Source organism: Tiliqua scincoides, chromosome 3, assembly GCF_035046505.1.
Source record: "Tiliqua scincoides isolate rTilSci1 chromosome 3, rTilSci1.hap2, whole genome shotgun sequence".
NCBI lineage: Eukaryota > Metazoa > Chordata > Lepidosauria > Squamata > Scincidae > Tiliqua > Tiliqua scincoides.
In genome coordinates, this window is record NC_089823.1 from 11424855 (window position 1) to 11444053 (window position 19199).

Below are 19199 nucleotides of genomic sequence, written 5' to 3' on the forward strand. Positions count from 1 at the left end.
CATACCTGGATGTAGCCACAAGGCAGTGGAGGTTTGGGATCAGAGTTTTCCTTCTCTCAGATGAGCTGCCTTCCCAGGCTGACAAGTTCCATCTACCTGGCTGTTTAGTCGCCTCTTACGACAGGTACAGCCAAACTGAGGGCCTATTCTTATCCCCAGCCCCCAGGGGAAAAATAAAGGTGCACACTTAATAAAAGCAGGATTTTAGCAGGGCTAAACAGGATTTAAACCTTAGTGTGTAAGTTCTGCCAAGCCAAAAAAACTCATATAAAAAACCAGCTTGAAGTTAAAAAACAGTCCAGCCTCAGAGAACTGAAGTAGGAGGGTGAGAACCTAGGAAGGGCCAGTTCCCACCCAGCCAGGGCAATTTAGCATAGTCACTGAACTTTAGGTCATAGCAATTGACCTTTAGGAGTTGATAAGAGCCCCATTAGGCAAATCCAAGCACCTCATTCAGGAAAATCTCACCAGGGAAGACCAGCCCCTTTTCAATCAGCAAGGAGGGAGGGAGGAGGAGCTAGCTAGGAGTATAAAGCTAGTGCCTGCCACCCCATGAGCATCTCTGCAGAAGCGCGCATGGCCTCTGGGACACCAAGTGCTTCGCGAACAAAGTGTCAGTAAGGCACTGCGAGTTTAGCATCTGTGCAAGTTCAGCAGCAGGGCGAGGAAGCCAGGGCCCCTATTGCCTTTTTGTCCAGTCTCCTGTGGGCAGGATGCAACATTTTGACTTTCAAGGATTTCTCTATCTCTCTCTTTCTCTCTCTCACACACACACTTTATTTTTTTGCTGTGTAAAACACACCGTGACCTTTTTTTTTTGCTGAACAGTTGTGTTTAAATATCTTCATTAATGAAATAACAGTTGAATGTTATCAGCACATCCTTCATGGAACAAAACCAAATATCCTCCAGGTTCCATTTCTGTGTTAACATTAATGGTAAAGCAAAATATCCTCTCCCCATTTAGCCACCTGCTGCTGGCTGTCTGACTGCATAGCTTTTGTTTGTTTGTTTAGGGGTACTTAAAAACCCTACACTGGTTAGCAGCCCTCTTCTCAAGGGAAGAGAAAGGGCGGTATCTGGGTCCTCTCCTGGATTGAGAACTGGTTGAAGACCAGGAGCCAGAGAGTGGGTGCCAATGGGCAATTTTCACAATGGAGAAAGGAGAAAAGTAGTGTGCCCCAAGGATCTCTCCTGGGACTGGTGCTCTTCAACCTCTTCATAAATGACCTGGAGACAGGATTGAGCAGTGAAGTGGCTAAGTTTGCAGACGACACCAAACTTTTCCAAGTGGTGAAGACCAGAAGTGATTGTGAGGAGCTCCAGAAGGATCTCTCCAAACTGGCAGAATGGGCAGCAAAATGGCAGATGCGTTTCAATGTAAATAAGTGTAAAGTCATGCACATTGGGGCAAAAAAATCAAAACTTTAGATATAGGCTGATGGGTTCTGAGCTGTCTGTGACAGATCAGGAGAGAGATCTTGGGGTGGTGGTGGACAGGTCGATGAAAGTGTCGACCCAATGTGCGGCAGCAGTGAAGAAGGCCAATTCTATGCTTGGGATCATTAGGAAGGGTATTGAGAACAAAACGGCTAGTATTATAATGCCGTTGTACAAATCTATGGTAAGGCCACACCTGGAATATTGTGTCCAGTTCTGGTCGCCGCATCTCAAAAAGGATATAGTGGAAATGGAAAAGGTGCAAAAGAGGGCAACTAAGATGATTGCTGGGCTGGGACACCTTCCTTATGAGGAAGGGCTACGGCGTTTGGGCCTCTTCAGCCTAGAAAAGAGACGCCTGAGGGGGGACATGATTGAGACATACAAAATTATGTACGGGAAGGATAGAGTGGATAGAGAGATGCTCTTTACACTCTCGCATAACACCAGAACCAGGGGACATCCACTAAAATTGAGTGTTGGAAGAGTTAGGACAGACAAGAGAAAATATTTCTTTACTCAGCGTGTGGTTGGTCTGTGGAACTCCTTGCCACAGGATGTGGTGACGGCATCTGGCCTAGATGCCTTTAAAATGGGATTGGACAAGTTTCTAGAGGAAAAATCCATTACGAGTTACAAGCCATGATGTGTATGTGCAACTTCCTGATTTTAGAAATGGGCTATGTCAGATGCAGGGGAGGACACCAGGATGAGGTCTCTTGTTATCTGGTATGCTCCCTGGGGCATTTGGTGGGGCTACTGTGAGATACAGGAAGCTGGACTAGATGGGCCTAGGGCCTGACCCAGTGGGGCTGTTTTTATGTTCTTATGACTCATTAAAACTGAGATTTTGTATCACTTCCTGGCAATGTTTTTATTTAAAAAAAAGAAAGAAAAGCCCTGTGTATTAAGTAACTGAAGAACTTAGCTGTTTCTTCAAATTTTGGATAATTCTTTCCAAATCTTCATGGTTGTTGTATAGCTTGTTCACTTATATGTGGCAGTTATTCACAAGTAAAGTGTAATGGTCTATGGCTGAACAACCATAAAATTTTGTAATTTCTCAGTGCCTTCAGGAAGATGCTCTCCATGGGACGCTCTCCTCCAAGGATGGCTTCCCTAAGGCTAGGAGGGGCTTTACTCCTGGACAACACTGGTGGATCTTTCTGTTACACTCAGCTGATGCATGTATAGTGGGGGGAAAAATGGCAGCAGCCAGGAAATTATCACCTAGGTCCAACCCTTCCATTGGGCTCAAATAGGATTGCTAACCTGCTAAGATTGGCCTGGTGTATAGGAATTGGCATCTACCTCCAGGAGACTGGTGTTTTTGATAGGGTTTCCCAGATGACAAGTACCATTACATCATATTGGGAATAAAGCTTCTGTAATAGCTTTGGTCTGATTTGTCCAGATCCTGAACTGTTCAAATCTTCTGAAATAACACTGGCCAAAGCTAGTCAAGTGTAGGCATCTGGGATGGGTCCTGCTGGAATGCTGGGATCCGGGCAGTTTTGTGAGGCTGGTATATGCTGGTTCTGGGTCTATACGTAGATATCCATTGATCTATGTAGGAATGTGTGGAGCCAGCCAGGTTATGCGGAGAAAGAAGATGGATGGTGGAGACCTTTTTCTGCAGTTTTCTGGAACTGGCGCCAAAAACATTAGACCAAACTGTCATCCTGACAGTGAAACTCATAATTTATTTTAACATGATTTTCCAACCACTTGAGCAGATCTATTTGCAATTAAACAACATTATCCTGTACAATTTTTTTTCTTGATTTTTTTTTCTTTGTATTTTCAGAGAATTGGCTGCCTTTTTAAACTATAGCTATTCATTATCTTTAGGCCTCACTGGATTTACCTTTTTCCCTTGAATTTCCTCATGTAAAAGGCCTAGTGCACATGGAGCCAGCCCAAAAGCCTCTTGGCATCTAAGGCAACATGCCAGATGCTGCCAGCCCTTACCAGGTGATATGCGAACCTCTGTTCCTCCCACCAAAGGGAGTGAAGCAGAAGAAGAGGCCAGTCTAGCCCACCACTTTCCTCTCCTCCACACTTCCTTTTCTGCTCCATCCTTCTTTGCCAATCCAGAGAGTGAGAGGAGGGGGGCAGTTCATCAGTATATTATTAATTTTTAGATACTGATTGTTTTATCAGTATATTATTGTTTGTTTTTTTTTTTAAATACATGTAGATTACCCCTTATCTGGACATCCAAAATCTGGACTGTTCCAAAATCCAGACATTTTTGTCTAAGTTTTGTTTTCTATTGTGTGAACGCTGGAAGGTCTTGTGCTCAGTCCCATGTATAGTGCAGGTACAAGCTGTAAGTTCTGTCTCTGCTCTGTGGTGTGTACCTGTACAGACACTGTAGAAACATATCAAAGAGGCCAGCAGACACCCATATGGGTAACAGTGAAAAGAGCAACATAAGAAGAGTCCCGCTGGATCAGGCCAAAGGCCTATCTAGTCCAGCTTCCTGTATCTCACAGTGGCCCATCAAATGCTTTAGGGAACACACAAGACTACAAGACAACTGCATCCTGGTGCCCTCCCCTGCATCTGACAATCTGAGGTAGCCTACCTCGAAAACCAGGAGCTTGCACATACCCACCATGACTTGTAACCCATGATGGACTTTTCCTCCAGAAATTTGTCCAATCCTCTCTTAAAGTCATCTAGGCAAGATACCATCACTACTTCCTGTGGCAAGGAGTTCCACAGACTAATTACACTCTGGGTATAGAAATAGCAAGAGGAACTATTTCTCATTATATTTATGAAATTATCCCAAAATCCAGACAAATCCAAAATCCAGACACCTTCCCATCCCAAGCAGTCCAGATAGGGGATACTCAACTTGTAATAGTATTGCTGGAATGAATGAATGAATGAATGAATGAATGAATGGTGAAAGTTATTGTAGGATAGCTCTTGCACTTTTCAGGCATGCAAGCTTGATTGTCCTGACTCTGTTTATTTAGAAAGAGACATAATGTGTGAAATGGGCAAACACACACACAGCTAGCAGTGGTTCCCATGATCCAAGCAGTCATGTTCTCTTTCATTTCCTAGACAGAATTAGGAATGCACCAATTTCCAAGATTCAGTTCTTTCTTGTTACTTTGCACTGCTCTACGTTCCACTTCTCCTGAATTGCAGTTTAATAGGAACCTGCCTAGAATGAATTCTGGAATTGGCGCATGTACCGTTTGCCACAATGTTCAGTTTTTTTAACTTGATTTGCCAATTTTTTTCTCCCTGTGTGTTTGACAGAGCAGTACAAAAACTGTTGTTGCAACTTCTTGATGTGAAATCTTGATGTGACTGATTGCACCAGGAAGTACCTGTGTTGCCTACAGAAGGTCCCAGTCTGCATACCTGGCATCTTCAGGCAGGGCAGAGATTCCTCCCTGAACCCCCTGAGAGCTGCTGCCTGTCCATGTTGGCAATAATAATAATAATAATAATAATAATAATAATAATAATAATAATAATAATAATAATAATAATAATAATAGTACAGGTATTTATATACCGCCTTTCTTGGTCTTTATTCAAGACTTTATTCAAGGCGGTTTACATAGGCAGGCTTATTTAAATCCCTGTAGGGATTTTTACAATTTCAAAGAAGGTTCTATCTTTCAAGAGCCACAACAATTCAGATGTTTCGTTCTGATCTGGCCTCCATCCTGGCCTCCATCCTCCCACACTCAGAGCAGATGGAATAGCTCGGCTTCAGCTTGTCAGCTGCTTCAAGGTCGCACGGTGCTGGTGGCCTCAAACTGGCGACCTTGTGGATGTTATCTTCAGGCAGACGGAGGCTCTACCCTCTAGACCAGACCTCCTGCCCAATTATGAGCTAGATGGATATATAGTTGGACTCAGCAATTTCCTGCCCAGGTTTATTGATGTGCACTCCGGAGCATTGAGCAAGACACAAACTGAGTCTTGATATAACTGTATGTATGGCAGCATCCTGGGGCATCCTGGTACCCATGGCTGGGTGATGCAGAAACATCATCCCCCTGGGTCGCTACATCCTCCCCCACTTCCAGAATGACTCCATTTCAGAGTCAAATGGAGATGAGGGGCCAGGTGGGCCCAACTTCACAGCGCTTGAAGCAGCAAGTGCTGCCCTCCCCCCCCGCCCACGCAGAGATCCCATGAAAGACCTGGAGCACCATGGGGGTGGGTGGGTGGGGGGGCTGCCCTGTCACTCCCTTTCGTAAACAACTGGGCAGTGGCCCTGCAATCTGGCAACCCCCTCAAGTGGTGCCCAGGGCACATGTACTACTTGCACGTCCCTAGATACACCTCTCTGTATGTATAGTTACATACATACATACAAAAGCAACATCAACGTTGCTTTTCAGGGAGGAGTATTTTAGTATTCTGCAAACGTACATCAGTAATGTAGAGAGGAGAAGGCATGACTAGATAGAAGGGAACTGAAAGCCTAGCAAACTATGTGTACACCGCACTCTCGACAAAATTCAGAAGCAAAAAACAAATCAACCAAAAACCAAACAAAAAAAGAACACTGGAAAATGCCTAATCCAATGGTTTCACTTCAGAAATGAGGCCAGGTAATTTGGAAGTCCGCAAACAGGGGAGTAAACGGGTGGGTTTGTAGATTCCACTAGGGGTTCATTCTCCTATTATTCTGAGCGCTGGTTTTGACCTGCGGCTTCAAGGAAAAGAAAGAGGTTGTGCTCGCAGATGTCTTGAGCAGTGATTGCAGGCATTAGAAGCTGGAAGGAAAAATAGGCCATCATTTTAGAAAGCAAATGGCTTAGGACGGCTGAGTCGAAGGACTGAAAGTGGCAGCAGATACATAGGCCAGGGGAACGGAACGCTGGGACAAGATGCTGTCGAGGGCTCTACAGCCAAACACAAGAAGTAACTGCCCATGCAATTGTTAAAATATCCATTTTCCATTTTTTTTAACAGCTACAATTTCTGTTCTTCCACAGATTGTTCACTTCACCTTTTCAGTTCTTGCAAGATTTTTCCAATTAAAAGGATAAAGATCAAGCGAATGTCATTTGGCTCTTTTTCTTTGGAAAACGGCTCCCCCTCACACAACTTGCATGGCTTCCTGAAAATTGTCTCTCCCTGCCAAGATTTACAAGGCTTTCTCAAGGCTCTCACCAACAGACTGAGCTTCTTTTTGGTATTTTAGCCACGTTATCAGTCACCTTCAGCTTTAACCTCCGGAGACAGGGCAGCTTCGCTACAAGCCATCAGTCAGTCAGACGGAGGGGAGGAACATGTTTGCTATTTGCCACTTTCTCATTTTTAATCCCATCATAAGGAAAATTAATCACATCTACCATTTGACACATCAGAACTTTTTCTTACTCTATGCAGCCTTGTTTCAGAGCCACTGGAGCTTGCAAAATGAACCGTGTTGGGAGAAGCCCCCATTGTGTGGTGATTGGTTTGTAAAACCAATCTCTTGGATTGTTTTCAGATTTTAAAATACATGGCTTTTAAAATGTACAAAAAAAGAGAGAAAAAGAATCATAGCCAGTCATCCCTCCTTGCTCATATTCATTCAATAAAAATCTGTCTCTATATAAAACAATTTTTGAAAATACTAAATATACAGGGCCAGCTCTAGGAGCTGCGTGGCCCACTTGGAAACATTTTTTTCAGGGCCCCAGGTTCACTGCCAAGGTCTGTAGAGTCTTAGAGATAAAATAAAAGACTTTATAGTAGAATGCAAAGCAATCAAAATGTGTGCTGAAAACGTGCATATGAGGGGCAGCCGAATCCTAACCCAGGTTGGAACGGGCAGTCCTGCCCCATATGTAGCTCAGGGTTGGAGCTGGCTACAGCAAGGGGAATTCATTCCCCTTACCTGGGGTAATGTGGCAGCAGCCTCAATAGGTCTAATTTAATCTGCACCACTAAAAGAGGTGGCACAGATCTGAGCAGCTTAGCACTGTACCGGGTTGCCTGGGAGAGGGGTCAGGATCTGGCCCAAATGCTGGATCCTGGCCCCACCCCCAGCTCAGCCTACAAATAAAAACGGCCATCTCAGTGACTAATAAAGTCTGCATTCCAGAAAAGTGTAATTTTTGTCCAGCTAACAAGGAATAAAATTCATTCAATTTAACACAATTAGTACCTTTCCATTTCTTCAGCAATATGTTCAGAAGACAGCCAGATTGTTTCTGGAATCTAATCAGAGCCCCATGTAAGGTTAACTCCTTTCTTGCGATGCGAGGAAAAGCTCTGAATCACCAGCGCAAACACATTCAGCCGTGTGCATGCCTACCTATTTATGTAAAATAATTGTAAGGTTATAGTAGATCATGTGTTTTATGGCTAGAATTCAGAGCGACCACCTTTTTAGGATGGATGGAATCCAATTCTATGGCAGCAGCAGAAGCAAACATTTGCTGAGCATTTAAAATGTTTTAAGGTGCATCAAAGATGCCCCAGAGCTGTGTTGTTGCTTAAACGACTAGATCTTTCATCAGCACAGAACTGCATGCGAACAGGCGAGGCAATAATAAGTACAATGAGAAATGCAGGGTTTAACCCTAAGTAAGGCAACTCTTTCTGTTTTAAATGAGTACTGTATGGACAAGCTGATTTATTTTGTTTCTTCTGTGGCTGGCTACTTTGCAGAGCCAGGGTAGCATAGTGCAGTATAGCATGAAGGGTAGCAGATCAGATGAAAAGGGAGACATGGGTTCAAATCCCTGCTCCGCTAGGAGTGACAATGAGCAAATCACCATCCTTCAGTCTAACTCAGGGATTCTCAACATTTTTCTTCTCACGGCACACTGACCTCAGTGGTCTTTTCTATGATCTTCTCCTTTTGTGGTCACTTCTGGGAAACTCTTCCTTGGCTCTGTTTCTAGGAAAACTGTCCGTACCAGTAACAAATCATTTATCCCTCTTTCTCTATCAGCAGAGCCCTAAAAACAGAGCTACAGACCCTGGAAGATTTTTTTCCAGCAATTTTCAACCACTGTGTTCCAAACTCCCACAGCACACCTGTAGATCCTTTGTGGCACACCTGTTGAAAAATTCAGGTCTAACCTACTTCACAAGACTGTTGTGAAGTTAAAATGGAGAAGTATATACCTTGCCCTTGTGGGAACAGCAGAATAGAAATGCATCTATTAATAATATTCCAGTTTACAGGGGGATTTAGTAATTAATTTCTGGACAGTCCTTTGAGGGCAAAGGCCATTATTACCTTGTGCAAACATTTATTTGCAGATCTGTATCCTGCATGTTGATGAGAACTCCCAAAGCAGCTTTCACAATTCATAAAGGACAGCTCCATTATAAAATCATATAACCTTCAAAATTACAACCATAAAACCCCATGAACCCATGAAAAGAAGCAGGAAATGGAGGACAAGAGATTGAAAAAGCAGTCTTAAATTCCTAAGCCTAAATTATGACGAAAGTCTATGGCGTTTGGGCCTCTTCAGCCTAGAAAAGAGCCGCCTGAGGGGAGACATGATTGAGACATACAAAATTATGCAGGGGATGGACAGAGTGGATAGAGAGATGCTCTTTACACTCTCACATAACACCAGAACCAGGGGACATCCACTAAAATTGAGTGTTGGGAGAGTTAGGACAGACAAAAGAAAATATTTCTTTATTCAGCATGTGGTTGGTCTGTGGAACTCCTTGCCACAGTATGTGGTGATGGCGTCTGGCCTGGACACCTTTAAAAGGGGATTGGACAAGTTTCTGGAGGAAAAATCCATTACAGGTTACAAGCCATGATGTGTATGTGCAACCTCCTGATTTTAGAAATGGGCTATGTCAGAATGCCAGATGCAAGGGAGGGCACCAGGATGAAGTCTCTTGTTATCTGGTGTGCTCCCTGGGGCATTTGGTGGGCCGCTGTGAGATACAGGAAGCTGGGCTAGATGGGCCTATGGCCTGATCCAGTGGGGCTGTTCTTATGTTCTTATGTAAGCCCATCATACTCTCCAATTGTCCCAATGTACCCACCTTTATTAGGAAGCTAGCTGACAATTACTGTGTTCATATTTTTGCCTTTTGGAGGTGCCTCTGTAAAATGTTTTTTGTTGGGAGATGTCTTTGCCTGCCTCTGCTGATGTTCTCTTCCCATAGGTGCTAGCTTTATCAGTTGGGCAGGAAGGGGCCTGACAACTCAGAACTAATTGCTGCATTTTTATGGGGAGACCCAGAAACGTCGCCTTGGTCTTGCCTGCCTGTACAAGCCTACCACTGGCACTGGGTATTGCAAATGCATGGCAACTGGGGAGAAGGGGTCACTGCTCCTGGGCCAGCACCAGTCAGTGCTGAGCCTCAGTGCCACTCAGAGGTCCAGCCAGCGCTCCAGCAGTGCCAGCCGGAAATAAGTGGTATTAGAGCAGGTCGGGAGGTGGGGAGTGGGTAGCATGGGGCAGGGGGAGGGCAGGGGGAGGGGAAGAAGTGGAACAGGAGGGGGAAGGACTGACGCAGCTCTGCAATATAGCCAGTGCAGACTTGTGAAGCCACATTGTGAGGCTTGGGGCTTCCCCCGAGGAGACTTTCGGCAGCTGCCACGGGGCCACGGGATGCAGCAGTAGCCACTTTTGCGGTGCTGCACCTGACGGCAGTGCTACCATTAGGATTGGGCCCTTAGACCCTTTGCAGGACTCTGATTCTGCAAGTAGACACTGGTCCCAAGTTGCATGCTGCATGTGACGATTCTATGGTATAAAAAGGGATGCCTGGGAGTCATTTTGTTTGTACAAATGTATCTTTTCTTTCTAAAAGGATGAAGTTAGCATTTTCCTTCATTCCTAGAACTTTGGTTCCATAAGAGCCACAGCTGGTTTTTTCATATTTGCACAAAAACCACGATCACTTGTTTTGTCTAGCACAGACATAAAGGCCATGCGCCAAAAATGGGCCCCACAAGCAATTTATCCTGCCCCTGTTATAATTGGGTTCTCCCAGCATGATAATTGGACTCTCTCGTATCTTGAAAATATGGTTTGCACGTTTTCTCTTCTGACATTTGCAGCTAATGAATTTCTGCGTGAGAACAAAGTGCTTATTTCTGGCCATCATCTGCTAAATAATGATGTCACTTTCTGCTTAATGATGTCACTTCTGGCCCTCAGCAAGCATCCCAAATGCTAACTTTGGCCCTCTATGTGAAATGGGTTTCGCACCTTGGCCTAGCAGATACTCCAACTTGCCCCATGCAAATATTTTATTTATTTTATTAGAAATGGGCTATGTCAGATGCAAGGGAGGGCACCAGGATGCAGGTCTCTTGTTATCTGGTGTGCTCCCTGGGGCATTTGGTAGAGGCGCTGTGAGATACAGGAAGTTGGACTAGATGGGCCTATGGCCTGATCCAGTGGGGCTGTTCTTATGTAATAAATGACCGTCCACCAAACTCCCACAGCACACCTGGGGACCATTTGGGGCACACCAGTGTGCTATGGCACAGTGGTTGAAAATGGCTGGTCTAGAAGATGGGGTAGGAGGACTGGGGGCGGGTTTGTACGTATACAACTTTCTGCAACTACTACACTTTCTGAAATCACTACTAACTAACTATTTTCTGTATCTAGAGGCTCATGCCCGGGGCTTTTGCCCCATCGAACCTTATGTCAGGTTCGCAACTGTAGTGTGTTTTCCATCTGAACTCCTTTGGTTCGTATGAGAGAGCAACTCCAAATCTAGACCAGTTTTCCAGCGTGCACATGATGCTAGACAAGCTCTTCTCCAAAACTTTTTGTAGTCAACTTGTGTTTGTGAAACAAGGCTACAGCTTGTATCATTTTCTCACACCCTCTTTCTTATACAGGTATGCATTGCTTAACAAAAGGGATACATTCTACATTGTTGTGTGACCTTAGCACCCTAGAATGCCTTATGGAAGCCAGCTAGCACCCTAGAATGCCTCGTGGCAGCCAGGTGACACCCCTGAATGCCTTGTGGCAACTGGGTAAAACCCCAGAATGCCTTGTAGCATCTTGTGAATATCATACTGTTGCACGGTGGCACTGAAATACTGTCCAAAAATCCAGATTATATCCAAAGAACAGTGGAATCTTTTGTTAATGTAGAGTCACATTGGGTTGTGAGCTGCTGGTCACAGCTACATAAGTCCGTCAAGGTAATCATATGGAACCACCTTCATATACGTGGTCCGTCATTGGCCAAAAAGTTATGTGGAGCATACCTATACTGCGAGGGAACCCCCCAATATATTGTGACTCTGCATGGCAAGGAGTCTTCCACTTGTGCCTGCTTAAGAACTCATGGAACAGCTCCTGGCCGTCTCCTTCGCCATCCCCTTGGAGCTAAGCCAGCTTCTTTTTTTGCTTCGGAACTAGCACTTTCATTGATATGCAAATTTATGTAAAAATGCAATTAAAGGATTAAAAAGCAGACACTTAATCAACCAAAATGGCTTTGATCCAGTGACAGCACTGATAAGACAGCCCGAATGAAACGTATTTTTTTTTTTGCATTGTCTCTTTTAAAAAGACAGTAATTATTCTGCAGTAATTATACTCACCTGCCTAGCAGCAAAAACTCTTCAGCCAAGCCCAGGCGCCGCATCGCCATAAGCAGACCTCGCACGGTCATGCCTTCACAGAAGCACGCCACCACTCTCGCCTTGGGTAAATGGCTTCTGAGCTTCTCTAGAAGCTTGTCAAAGCTCTGCTCCCCGGCGTTGCTGTAGATCTTGTAGGAATGGGCGATACAGATCCCTTCCTTGGCTGACATGTCTTTGAAGGCCTCCATTCCACTCTCGCCATAGTTTCCTGGACGAAAACAAACACACGCAAGGCTGTCAGCCAATAGTTGCTGAAGGGATGATGTAAGAGAGAGCAAATAGAATTAGCGGACAGGGTCTTGAAGTCAGAATTGCATGGATGGGGTTTTGTTGATAGATCCCTGTCAATTTTAAGTTTATTTATTTTGGCGATACCTATACCACCTTTCCCCAGACTATAAGTCCAGCTTTCAAGGCAGTATACAACGAGATTATCCCGATTGCCCAATTAAAGGGTGGTCAGAGTTCGTTTAGCCTGGCCTGGAACACAAGATCTCCTCCCAGTTGGGGAGTGGAGGAGGGCTAGAACTGGTGGCTCGGAGGCCTTTTAAAGGGCACAATACCCAGCCCTCTTCCTCCTTTACACGTGGGCGCTGTGTGCTCGGCGGCACGAGGACATAGACGGGGCCCTGGCTGGGACCGCAGGGTCTGCCTCAGAGGCTCAGTGGCTCGAGGTAGCACAGTCCATGGTCTGGCTGCCTTCCCCTTAAGGGACAGACCTGGATGAGCTGCGCCGCCGAACAACGGGGCTTGGAGTCGGGTGCATGCCCGCCTGGGGGCAGATGTGTTCTGGTACCACCCAGAGGTCCCGCCTCCGCACCACAGGGGGCTTCGCTGCCTCGGATGCTGCAGGTTTCAGCCTCCTCTTCTGTTGTAACTGCTAAATAAAGTGGCCTTTTCTCCCATATCTGTTGTCTCAAGTGTTCATTGGATGGTGCGAAAACAAAAACATACGTAATATAACACAGGTAAAAATAATACTTAAACCACCTACACCCCAGTGGCCTAAAACAGCAGAATAAATATAAAACATCAGGCAAACCGCAGATTAAAAAGTCCAGCAGTCTCCACTCCCGTATTCTCACTGCCAAAATGTTTCCCCACCTGACCCACCACCAAAAGCTGTTTGAAATAACAGAAGTTTTCAAGTCCTTTTGGAAAAGGCCAAGGGAGGGAGCTGACTGTAATTCACCTGGGTGGGAATTCCACACTTGGGGAGCCACCACTGAGGAGACTCTTCCTCTCACTGCTGCCCCCCTTGCTTCAGTCAAGGGTGGCACACAAAGAAGGGTCCTCTCTGAGGATCTTAGAGGACAAGCAGGTCCGTATGGGAAAAGGTGGTCCTTCAGATACTCTGACCCCAAACTGTTAAGGGTTTTAAAAACCAGCACCTTGAATTGGACCTTGAAATGAACTGGCAACCAAAGCAGCTGCTGGACCAGTGGTTGAATAGTTGAACTTATTTAGAAGAGGGATTTCAGCAGGTATAGCGCCCACAGTTCAGAGCAGGTGCAATGTATATCAGGTCAAGTGAGCCAAGCTCAGGAAAGGTGAGGGTAGGCTGACATTGGGAGTCTACCCACTAGGAATAATTAGGCCTATTGGGGGTACAGTTACCCAGCACCCACAATTCATTATTGCACAGCTCTCCCAAGACCTCCTGACACCTGAGGCCACATGCCAAATGTGCCTTTCCCTTACCCAGTGATGTGCCAGTCTGCTCCTCCCAGACACCATAACGTAAGAACATAAGAACAGCCCCACTGGATCAGGCCATAGGCCCATCTAGTCCAGCTTCCTGTATCTCACAGCAGCCCATACCAATGATCTAAGTCAGCATTTCCTCTTCCCTCTTTGTCATCCTCTTCCATTTCCAATCCAGGGAGCGGAAGGAGTAGCAGTGGAGGCAAATAGGCAGAGAGAGATAGGGCCCCCTCAACAATCTTCTGCCTGAGGCGACCACATCAGTTGTCCTCATGGATAAGCCGGCCCCGTATTATTGATGTCTAAGCAACAAGCTCACTAGCTCGTTCTCTCATTTCGAGATCCCTTGGATCTCTTTGGTGTCTGATAACTGCAGCTGTTGACTCCGATGCGCCAAACGGTTGAAGCGCTGTCACTTTTTGTTCACTGAGCAGTCAGGGATGGTGCCTCGTAGATGAGATGGAGCACTTCAAAAATAATGAGACCTCTCACTGAGGTGTTACCATTTTCAGCATTTGGAGAGAAAAGGGAGGAGTGGGGGAAATTCTCTCTGCTCTGGAATGAGACATCAGACCAACATAAATATGTGCTGAGTTCCTCCAAAGGGGAATAGTATAATATAGCTGTAGTGTGTGGTGTATGAAGGCTCTTGAGGATGAGCTGAGGAAAATGCGTTCCAGCAAGCAAGACATTTCTGTCCAAAAAGCACTTGTGAACAAGCTCTGCCTAATTAGCTTTTCATGCAAAATATCCTGGTGTAGCAGGAGATTTTTGGGGGAGAGAGTGCATGTATATTTAATTGCAGCAATATGGGGGTAGTAATGAACATTTTTCATGGCAGTTATATTCACACGCACGCGCACACACACACACACACACACATACAGAGTGGCCCATACATTGATACCCCCCATATGACAAAATTAATTTTGTTCTGCCAGGATGGGGAGTGAAATTGGGTACCAGTTGGAATGAGGACCCAGGTCTACCTGGGAGATCTGGACTCCAAATCCAGACAGGAGCCCAGGTTCTAACTGCCTAAAGAAGACTCCAGAAAGCAGTTGGAATGGGAGCCCAGGTCTACCCAGTAGGTAGATCTGGGCTCCAAATCCACATGGAACCCCAGCTCTACCAGCCTAGTAGAGAGTTCCAGAGGGTGGTTGGAATGTGAGCCCAGGTCTACCCAGAAGATAAATCTGAGCTCCCAAGCCAGGACAGGAGCACAGGTCTATTCACCTGGAAGAGATGGCTCCAAAGGGCAGTTGGAATGGGAGCCCAGGTCTATCTGGCAGGTAGATCTGGGCTTCAAGTTCAGACGGGAGCCCAGGGCTACCTGCCCAGCAAACCTTGGCCACAGAGGCCAAAGTTCAACCAGGAGCCCAGGTCTACCCGCCTGGTTGATCTGGACTCTGGAGTTATGGTAGTGCTCATGTCCCCCCAAACACTGAAGCCACCCCTGGTGTTAACCCCCCCCCCCAGGGTGCCACCTTGTTAACACCTTATTGGTTCCATGCTGTGTCATAACAACATCTCATTGACTCTTTGAATAGTTAGTCTCAATGGTCCATTTTGAGTTAAGGAAATTGTATATTTTTTGTTACATAAGACAGTTGCATTTTATTTTTTTTACCATAACTTTTTCTGGTCTTTTGGCCAAAACGTTTGTTATAATGGAGATATTCCACTCTGGGTTTTTTCCCCCCATTGCATTCTGCTGTAAATTACTCATTGAATGGTATATAATATGATATCATTCCTAATGACCACAATTTTAGCGATTTTGGTCACTAGTGGTGTCACCCCCCCAGGGGGGAACCTGGGGCAGACTGCCCCCCCTGCTCCCGCTAGCTATGTCACTGCACACACAGTCCCCAACTTATGTCCTCCTGGTTCCATTTCAGAGGTTTTTCTGGAAGTCAGAACAGATGCAACTCAGAAAAGTTGGCTATTGCCAGCTCAGCTCTATCGTGCCTGCATGAAAACATCAGAATAGACAATTTATGCCTGTGCACAAGTGCCAACACAGACATCTGTAACCCAAGACCAGAGACTCCCAGGGCGGCAATGTCATGATGTCATGCAACATGACATCACGCAACATCATGACATCACTTTCCAGGTTCTCCAGCCACTTCCTGACTCGGAGAAATCGCCCAACTAGCTGAGGAGAGGGTGTGTGTACTCCAAAGGCTTCTTGACTGGGGAAGCAACTGGAGTCGCTGGTGCCTCTCTAATTGGTGCCCAGGTCACCTGCCCTCTCTTGCCTCAGGGGCCAACATTTTCTAGTGGCCACCACTCAGGACATCTCAGGGCACAGCTTGACCATGCTAGGGCTTACTTAAGAAAGATAAAATGCAATACGAACAAGAGTGCTTATGAGCATAAGCAGAGTGCCTTTCCCCATCACTGAACAAAATCTACTAGCCACTATTCAGTAGAGCACTCTGGTTGTGGAATTCTCCCCCAAGGCAAACGTGTGTGGTGCCGACATTCCCATAAGTTGTTGTGATGGGATAATCCAACTCCCTGTGCAACTGGCAGGAAAGAACACCCCCTCCTTCCCCATCTCTTGCCTCCTTTTATCTCCTTCAATCTTCTTCCTTTTCATTCTACTGATCTGGTTGAAAACAGAAAACCAGGGTAGCCGGCTATTCCACTGAGGAGCATAATTTAATTATTAGAAGCATCTTTTCCTCCCGATAATGTTGCATCTGCCAAAAAGAAACTATGTCTATTTTTCTTTTTAACTTTCAGAATTTGTTTTAATTTTCAATATAACTCTTCTCCTTCATTTCTATTATCTATTGTCATAGATCGGTGGTTCTCACACATTTAGCACTGGGACCCACCTTTTAGAATGAGAATTTGTCGGGACTCACCAGAAGAGATGTTGTGACCAGAAGTGACATCATCAAACATGAAAATTTTTAACAATCCTAGGCAGGGCCTAGGACATTGTTATTCAAACTGTGCAGCATGGCTCTTTAGGGAGGTGCCAGGAACTCAGAGGGGAGGCGCAGGATGTCCTCTTGCAGCGATACAGTCACACCCCTGGGCAGAATACGAGCCTGCCTTCTGCCCGTCGTCTGCGGTTTTTTTTTAAAGCAGAAGAAACTGGAGTTGCTCAGCTGCGAGAGCAACTCTTTCCCCTCCACTCCGAGGCTGCCACCTTCTATGTTCGCTGTATGTTTCCAAAGCTCTTCAACTCCAACCCCCATCTGGCAAGTACATGCTCAGCTTGCAGTCCTTAACCCTTGCTGATCCTTGTCTGGTTGGTTCCTAGTTCCCAGCCTGGGATTGCTTCTCATCAAAGTGAAATCTCTCTTTTCAACCCCCTCCCTCTTCCACTCCCCCCTTCCGATCTCCAAACCTTCCCGCTTTCCTCCTCCTCCCCAAATGAAATGCTTCCTATTTTACCAGTCACCAAGGGTCTTAAAGTTGTTTCCATGCAGTTGGCAAAGGGGGGGGGGGGAGAGAGAGAGAGAGAGAGAGAGAGAGAGAGAGAGAGAGAGAAGCACACACTTTACTTGGCCAGGAGCAGAAAAAGGATACTGTTTTTAAAGTGATTTATTAATCCTTGTTTGACTGAAGAGGAGAGGCTGTATTTTTAAAGTGATGAATCTTGCTATTTGAAGGGAATACTTATCAGCCATTGATGAAGTGATTGCCAGCCCAATCCTATCCACACTTTCCTGGGAGTAAGCCCCATTGACTCTAACGGGACTTACTTCTGAGCAGACATGCATAAGCTTGAGTTGTGCATCTCCTAGTATAGGAGACAAATCAGCCTCCTAGCCAAACCCTTATCAGCTCTGATATATTTTCATGGTCTATTTTTGTTTTCCCCACCAGCTGCTGGAAAAATTTAATTTCATTAAACTAATAAAGGGTTCAATCCTATCCAAGGAGAATGGGAGAAATGACTAGTTGGATTGGGGTCCACATGTGTGTGTGTGTAATGTTGGTCAGACTGGTTGTTCACAAAGTTTATTTGATAAAACAATTCTATTGGCATGCTTACAAAGTTAAAAAAATTAGTCTTCCTGGACCAGACAAAATCTACCTCCTCCAGCATCCTGTCTCCAAGAGTGATCAGCAGCTGATCATTTATAAAGCATGTATATTGCTGTGTATTAATAATATGTTTTTAAGATCTGTATTTAATTAATGATATGATTAATATAATTAATATTAATATAGTTAATATATATTTAATATTTAATATTAAATTATAATAAATATAATAGTATAATATTATATTTAATATATTTCATATAGTTAATATTTCTGGCCACTTCCTGTTTAATGTTGTCACTTCCAGCCCTCAGGAACATGATGGGGAGTCATGGCCAACAGCCACAGGGGTCAAGGGAGCCACTGGTTGGAAAAGTTTGAGTACCACTGGCCTAGGAGAAGGGGGTAAAGGGGGTAATTTGTAGTTTACCCGTAGTTTCAGTTAGTTCTGATCTGGGCCAACCATGAAGCTATCTGAAGTAGCTACTTTGAGTGGCAGGCTGATGGAGGCAGCAAACCAATGAGGGATGTCCAACATCCCACCTCTGTCCCCTTCTGGTCTTCCGCCCTCCCAGCAGCATCTGATTCTTGTTTGCTAGAAGCAAAAGTGAGGCTGTTCAGGAAATGTGGCAGCCAACCAGGCTGCCTACCAGGGCTACCAGGGCTATCAGCTGAAGGCAACTGCTGAAGGAGGGGAGGACACAGCAATCTAGTCTGATAGCTCACTTCCACCAGCTATCAAGACAGGTTGTTCTGCCTCTGCTTCCTGCCTGCCCATGTAAGAAGATGCATTCCCCTCCTTGCATGATATTTTTAGGGGGCAGGTGGGGGGTATGAATTTCCTAAAAAAATAAATATATGCACTCTACATCCCTCCTCCCTTCAGAGCAATTATTTAGTTAATGTCCTGAAGCAAAAAAAAGGGTAATGATGAATCCTGAGAAATTTTCCCCTGAAATGAATTGGGAAAAGGAGTTGGCAACAATGACATTCCTCAGGCAGGTTTGGCTTTGTACATCGCTAATTTCAGCAAGAAGCAACTGAATTTTCACCTGCTGCAAATCTGTTAGCCTAACATGAACTGAATCAACTCTAAAAACTTAAGAAGATTGAGAGAGAGAGAGAGAGAGAGAGAGAGAGAGAGAGAGAGAGAGAGAGAGAGAGAGAGAGGAACAGATTGTGCTTTTTTCCTGATGAAATTGAATACAATCTGGCATGAAGCAAAGTGCTTAAAGCTCCCTTTTCAAAGATCTTCCCCTTTCTGTAGTTTTCAAAAATGACTACCCAGTGGGAATGGCATGATCAAAACTATTTTCCGTTCTATTTCTTTATGCAAATGTAAAAATTTCCACTTTCTATCGGCGGACGTTGGCTGGTTTGAGTGATTCAGGATAGAGAATAGATGAATAGAGTCAAACTCTTTCTGCTAGAGATGCTACAGATGCACCCCCCAGCTTGCTCA

The 19199-nt window shown here is 45.2% G+C and overlaps 1 protein-coding gene across 6 annotated transcripts in view; it reads right to left on the minus strand.

Annotated features, from left to right (window-relative positions):
• The window catches only part of GRM5 (glutamate metabotropic receptor 5), a 236217-nt gene that overhangs the window by 136012 nt on the left and 81006 nt on the right, over positions 1-19199 (minus strand). For all 6 annotated transcript variants that reach the window (XM_066619211.1, XM_066619208.1, XM_066619209.1 and 3 more), the window contains exon 2: positions 11978-12227. In XM_066619211.1, coding sequence (XP_066475308.1) covers positions 11978-12227 — 250 coding nt within the window. The remainder of the gene's footprint in view (positions 1-11977; positions 12228-19199) is intronic.